This window comes from Coenobita brevimanus, chromosome 19, assembly GCF_032717465.1.
Source record: "Coenobita brevimanus isolate Jiangsu-jjx chromosome 19, ASM3271746v2, whole genome shotgun sequence".
NCBI classification, from domain to species: domain Eukaryota; kingdom Metazoa; phylum Arthropoda; class Malacostraca; order Decapoda; family Coenobitidae; genus Coenobita; species Coenobita brevimanus.
Genome location: NC_136972.1, coordinates 2,900,245 through 2,907,652, shown reverse-complemented (window position 1 = coordinate 2,907,652; position 7,408 = coordinate 2,900,245). Strand labels below are relative to the sequence as shown.

At 40.2% G+C, this 7,408-nt stretch overlaps 1 protein-coding gene across 1 annotated transcript; it reads right to left on the bottom strand.

Annotated features, from left to right (window-relative positions):
* Window positions 1-1,949: 1,949 nt before the first annotated feature.
* Window positions 1,950-2,687, bottom strand: LOC145391607 (uncharacterized). Its single transcript, XM_080266151.1, has one exon. The coding sequence runs from the start codon at window positions 2,685-2,687 to the stop codon at window positions 1,950-1,952; it is 738 nt and encodes a 245-aa protein (XP_080122277.1).
* Between the last annotated feature and the right edge of the window lie 4,721 nt (window positions 2,688-7,408).

Sequence of the window (7,408 nt, the reverse complement as noted above, 5' to 3'; positions counted from 1 at the left end):
AGTGTGGGTAAACTCACTGTACATTAACTGTTACATTACAGTAAGTACTGTACTACACAACAGAGTATAGCAATACAAACAGTACACAGCAGCTGCATGTACAATGAACATGTGTTTGATGCACACAGACGTGTGTGTGTGGGAGGGGGGGGGGGGCCACCACGCTGGTGGGTGCTTCCTCCATTCTATTACCAAAGTTTGTTAAATGAACAAAATGTTTGGCCAACTCAAGGTGGTGTTAAAACTGAAATTCTCTGAAAGAGGGTTGTTATAGCGAGGGTTTACTGTATCTAGAGTTTCACATTATTTTATCACTCATGGTTAATGGTGTCTTGGCTCAGTAGATTGTATGACTCGCTGCATGAGGGGTGGCCTGCCACAAGTACCAACAGTAGCTAAAGGGGCACTTCAGACCTAAGCACTCACAAGTTTTTTTTTTTTTCCCTACTACCCAGCTTAAAAAATTTTCCATTACTCTGGCAAACCACCCTAAGAACTAAAACATGTCTTCTCCCTCACTTGTTAATGAATGGCACCCTTTGGCCACGACCTGGTTAAAGCCTGATTTCTTCTACAAGCTTTGCCACATTTATCATAACCATATCATTGTTTTCACACCTGAATGAACTGTCAGATGCCGAGTGAATAAGGATTTTTTCTACATAGTTTTCAAGTCATCACATTTCAAATTTTTTCACTCCTGAACTGTTACTGGAGAGAACTTATAATAAAACCATTTACCCCATTCATCACACTTGAATTTCTTCACTCCTTAATGAATTAAACAGTAGTGGATGACATCAACTGAGTCAACCGTCTACCACATTAACCCGCCAACTCCCGCTGAAGAATATAAAAGTCCACACGTTTTGTCACTGTGACTCCCGGTGACGTATATAAACGTGCTGCAATTGCAAGGTCCATCATTTGCACATTTTTCAAACTTTGTGCGTGATTTTTGGTACATATACACTGGACACCTTCCTCTACCAGATGCCAGGCAGGGACAATGCCTTACCCCGCATGACCTCCCCTCCCCCTGCACGCCATTGTCTCGGCAATTCACGTGTTACCAGTGACCTGGCCAGTAAAGACATGTTGTGCCATGGTACAAAATTCAAGGCCAGAGTGATTCCCCAATCAATAACAATGTGGAGGACAAAGTTTACGTAGCATTAGAGGAAGAAACAGTCAGAAATGATGATCAGGTAATGTTGCCAAAAAAGGTCAGGTATGCTGATGTGTTAGGTGAGTACAACAAAACTTATATTGCCTATATTACCATGTGAAAACCTATATCCTCTCGTACTACATATAAATTTGTACCAAGTAAATAAATAAATACCAGTTATGAGTGGTGTGGAATAGTTACCCTCCCATAGAACTCGTTTTCTTTGGAGCAAGCCTGAGAGAAAACACAGTTAAGGTAAGAGGTATTGCTACCTGTATCCAGTATTTTAAACCTCAGGTGGGTGATTTCTCTAAGAATTTTCGATGTTTCTCACCAAAAGCGGAGGTTTGTGCAAATTTTTTTTTTTTTCAAAATTGGTCGGGATTGGGGAGGGTCAGTGGTGGAAAATCGGTTGGGACGGGGTGGGTTATGCACACTAGAAACTCTTCCCTCCACGGTGATTTAATACGTGTTTGGTGAGATGACTTTTCCCACCAAAGTGCTTACCACATTCATCACACTTGAAATTCTTCACTCCTGAATGAATTAGTAGGTGTTTGGTGAGATTTACCCTCTCTGTAAATTGTTTACCACAATCATCTATCTATCTATTGCCAGACGCCTCAAGCCCTTTCGGAGTGGCCACAAACAAATCGCCTCCACATCACCCTGTCCCCCGCCATTTCACTGCCCTGCTCCCAACTCACACCCCCCTCTCTCATATACCTCTCCACCCCATCCCTCCATCTCATCCTTGGCCTCCCCCTCATTCATCACACTAGAAATTCTTCACTCCTGAATGAATTAACAGGTGTTTGGTGAGACTAATCTTCCATGCAAATCGTTTACCACATGCATCACACTTGAAATTCTTCATTCCTGAATGACTTAACAGGTGTTTGGTGAGACCACGCTTCTGTGCAAATTGTTTACCACATTCATCACACATGAAGTTATTCACTCCTGAATGAATTAACAGGTGTTGAGTGAGACTATCCTTCCGTGCAAATAGTTTACCACATGCATGACACTCGAAATTCTTCACTCCTGAATGACGTAACAGGTGTCTGCGGAGATCGCTCTTCTTTGCAAATAGTTTACCACATTCATCACACTTGAAATTCTTCACTCCTGAATGAATTAATAGGTGTTTGGCGAGATTTGTCTTCTGTGTAAATAGTTTACTACATTCATCACACTTGAAATTCTTCATTCCTGAATGAGTTAATAGGTGTTTGGTGAGATTTGTCTTCTCTGTAAAGAGTTTACCACATTCATCACATTTGAAATTCTTCACTCCTGAATGAATTAACTGGTGTTTGGTAAGATCACTTTTCTGTGCAAATCGTTTACCACATTCATCACACTTGAAATTCTTCACCCCTGAATGAACAACTGCATGTCGGATAAGATTGTACTTAAAAGGAAATGCTTTATCACATTCTAAACATCTGAACTGCTTAACTTCACCTGTAGACACTGCGTCCAGGACAATCTCATTGTCACTGAGGAACATTTTGTCACCCACCTCACACTCTGACTGTACATCTGGTTCTTCCTTTACCACCTCCATTATTTTGTCACCCACCTCACACTCTGCCTGTACATCTGGTTCTTCCTTTACCACCTCCATTATTTTGTCACTCACACTCTAACTACATTTGGTTCTTCCTTTGCCACCTCCATTATATCATTCCTTCCACCATACTTCAGTTACTCTACCATGGTGTTAATCTTACTGTCTGCCACCAAAAGGATGACTTACCTTCTCTGTACCAATGCTCAGTCATAAGATGCCTTCATTACAATGAACAATGTAAAAAATTCATCACTATTACTGGATAATAATTGTAAATACATAAAAAGGATAAAATTTCAGCACAGGCTATAATTCCTTCAACCCTTTGGCCGCGACCTATCATTTCTCGGTCATTCCCCTGGTTGCAGCCTAAGTCCCTAAAAAATTAATGTGCTAATTATAACTTTGCTGTTACTGTTTCACTGGAAAATGACCACGAAGTTCTAATTTTTTTAGTGTGATAATGGTAAAAAATGCACCTTTCTCTATGAAAAAAAAAAACTTTAATTCTCTAAGAAAAAATGCAAAAATAATTAATTTTTACTATTCTGTAATTTTCCAATTGTGACGAGATTATTTAAGTCAAGCAAGGTTTTTCATTTGTATATCTGCACTAAACACATGTACACTGTTTGTTGGCACATCAAGAGAAATCAAAACTAACCATATTTGTTTGAGAACATTGTAATTTTCTGGGAAAAAATGCAAAAATAATTTGTGCTATTCTCTAATTATGCTATAATGACAAGATATTTGACTTCAACCAAGGTTTTTCATTCGTATATATACACTAGACACATGTACATCGTTTGTTGGCACATAAATCAAAACTTATTGTATTTATACAAAAACAACAGATGTGTGGATGGAAATGTGCTTTTTTCAGCTGTGGACTGTGGTCCCCTGACGTGTCACAAAGAATAATTAGTAGGGCAACCACCGTCACCCACCACGGCCAAAGGATTAAATATTGCTAACAAGTGAATGCTTCTGAACCGTAACTTTAAACATACAGGCCATCATTGCTGAGTCAAGCTGTCATTTCAGACTGATATTACCACCGTCTTCCTTATTTCAACAGCTGTTACCTATTGTCTCTGCAGCAACAGATACTGCAAAGGATACCACACCAGGTAAATCATCCCAGATCAGCTCCTATGTAGGAAAAAACTAATCTTCCACAGGACACTACATGGATAATAACTCATAAGCTGTTGGCTGAGGTATCTCTTATTGGATGTGCTAACACAGCAGAAGATGTGCCCTCAGTCCTGTTTTATACTTATTATCCATTACTCAGGCAGCATCCTGATGACGACAGTGTTTACGACTGCTTTACTGCTCTGACTCCAGCTGTGAACCTGGAACAACAGCTGCCATTAGACCATCAACTTAATATCACTGTCCAGTGAACCCTAATTTTTGCATGGAGCTCATTTATCTATCTATCTATCTATTGCCAGACGCCTCAATCCCGTTTGGGGTGGCCACAAACAAATCGCCTCCAAGTCACCCTGTCCCCCGCCATTTCACTGCCCTGCTCCCAACTCACACCCCCCTCTCTCATATACCTCTCCACCCCATCCCTCCATCTCATCCTCGGCCTCCCCCTCCCTCTTCCCCCCTCCACCTCACTCACATACACTCTCTTCGTCAGTCTTTCGCCCTCCATCCTCTCCACATGGCCAAACCACCTCAGTGTGTTCCTCATAACGCTTCCTATCACATCCACATCCACACCACAACGCTCCTTTATATCCTCATTCGTCAGCCTGTCTCTCCACGTGACTCCACAGGCTCCTCTTAAATAACTCATTTCCACTGCTCTCACTCTTGACTTGTGTCCTTCCAACAATGTCCAAGCTTCACTTCCGTACGTTAGAGTTGGTATCACAATACTGTCATGTAGTAACTTTTTCACTTCCATGCTCACTTCCCTGTTTCTTATCACTGCTTTCAAGGAACCAGCAACCTTTCTTCCCTGCTGTACCCTTTCAAGCACTTCACACTCCAAACCTCCATCCTTACTCATCACACTACCCAAATACTTAAATGTACTCACATTTTCCAATTCCTCACCATCTAACCTTGCTGTACATTCACTAACTTCACCTCTCTCAAAGACCATCACTTTACTCATTTATGCTGTGGGGAAAAAAAAAAAATTCAAAGTTATTTTTATGGTTATTCAATTTCCACAGCAATAAAAGACATAAAAATGTATTAAAAAAAAAAAACTAAAGAAAAAATGATGTGTCTTTGTCTTATTAAGGGCTGGTTTGCAAATCTGTGTACAACATGAACTGTTATAAACAAAAAACACTATTTAACATTTAATATCACTTTCTGTGTCATTCATGATCAATACATCTTTAACCCTTAAAATGTGACATTCTTTCCATAAGTAATCATCAAGCAACTGCTACATTACTTTTGGAATGTATTCTGAATTTCCTGCCACTTCATTATTGTGCATCAGAGACATGGATAACATCAATGGTGGCACAGTTTGACAGTAAGCCACACTATACTGAATCATTCCTGTATTAAAGATAACAAAACACTTTTTAAATAGCCAAAAGAGGGACCTTTGGGAAAATTTCTGATTCACTTTTCCCAATACAAAGATACGGATTCATAAGCTTTTTTTTGTGCAAATTCCATTTCCACAATGCACAGTATAACCTGGGAATACTTTAGCCATCCAAAACAATGGCATACAGTACAACACTTTATAAAGGCAGAGCCAGAAACATCTACATGAAGATTTGAGTCTTGGCACAATCATTACCTTTTAGCTGGGGTCTGCAGAGTCCACATCAGCTCCTCTGATGAACTGACTGCAAGCTGCCTTGTGCATGTCCAGCTGCTCTCTCACCACACACCTGAATCACAGATCACTTCATTACATACATAACAGCAGACTATCTAGTGGAAAAGTACTTCATGGTACGTCAACACAACTATGTAATACTTTAATAAGTCACTGGCCTGGAATCGACAGATTAATGTGTACTTCCAGAGGAAATACAGAAACCAGTAGAGCATAAATGTAAAGTATTTCTAAAACAAAGATACCTACAGCAACTGTAATTACATAATTAAAACAATGACAAGTTAGTAGGTGGTGGCAACCATCATCCACTCGCTTGATGTATGGTAGTGCTGAACTTCTCCCTCCCACCTTCTTATTATTTATTTCTGTCTGCCTTCCTCTCATCTTACCTCTCCCTTACCTTTCTGTTACTTTTTATTACTATCCTTGCCATATCAGGTGGCTCTATGCTCAGTGACAAGCCTAATAGTTTCCTGTAACCCAGGAAACCATTACAACTCTGGTTGGTAACAATATAACTAAATTACAGAGTGAAATGAAGCCTGCTATGGTGCCCCTGTTAACTGGGTGGAGAGATGCATGTGGCAGGAACCAAACCACAATATTCCCTGCACCTTGCTTGGGTTAGGCACTGTCAGCCACAAGGGATTATCAGATCATTGCATGGGACAACCCTGTAGTGTTGCTTGCCTGTAGCTAATGGATCTGCTTGGCCAGACAGTCTGGGGTTGATCAGCAACAAAAAATAACCACTGACTGTACCACACATCTGGCAAGTCCTATGTGGTGAATATGGGTACCAAGTTACTCCTACTAGTGCCACTTCTGCACCACTAAACAATAGGCACAAAAAAAGTCCTATTATTCGGCAGCTGATTATTAGGTAGATCCGATATTCCGGTAGTTTTGAGAAATAGTCCCATTTACGAAAACCTTTGATTGTTCAGCAGATGTTCGGAATCATCTCAGCAGTCCAGCAAGTGTTATCTGTGACTTGTAAGCTTACTGTTTCATTACACTCGTATATGTTCACTAGTTTCTATATTTTTCAGATTCAGGTATAGTACTGTACTGATTACAATATTGCACAGTATCATACAGTAAACCCCCCACCCCCCAAATTAGTGAGGGTTACGTTCCAAGCCCCCTCGCTAATTCTTAAAATTCTCTAATTCTTGACACCTTCCTGAAAATGACATTTACTGCCTTAATTGCATAGCCCATGAACCACTGATACTGTAAGGCATTACCCATAATTAAATGCTGCTTGTTAAATCTGTTTCCCCGTTGTTTTTACATGTACGGCTGTGACAACTCTTATTTGATTCCTCAACATAATGGTGGAAGGAAATGTACTAAGTGCTTCACTAAACCTAACCTAACCAAGTTTAACTGTAAAGTCATAAGAAAAAGTATCATTACCCCAGGAATGTTCGATGCTAAACGAAAGTTAGCTGGGCTATGAGGGCAGGTCCTTGCTGTTCGCCCCTCCCATATCTAATGTTGCCATATCACAATCCCATTACAAGAGTTGGCATAATGAGCAAGAGTGAGCTATATGGCGGGGAAATATATAGGGCGTGTTTGCGTTACCCTGAACGCCCTGCCGGGGATCAATAATGAAACTCGGCAGGTTTATTATTTTCCTACCATTCAACTTATTATCTACAGAATACAACAAATAAATTATTTTGGAGGGTATTAAATCCATAGGCATCGACATTTTTTTGTTTTTTTTAATGATAGTCTAGCAGGGGTGCAAGAGTTCATTTGTTTGCTTTAAATGCTTCACATGGATGCTTCAGAAGTGTAGAGGCTGTTT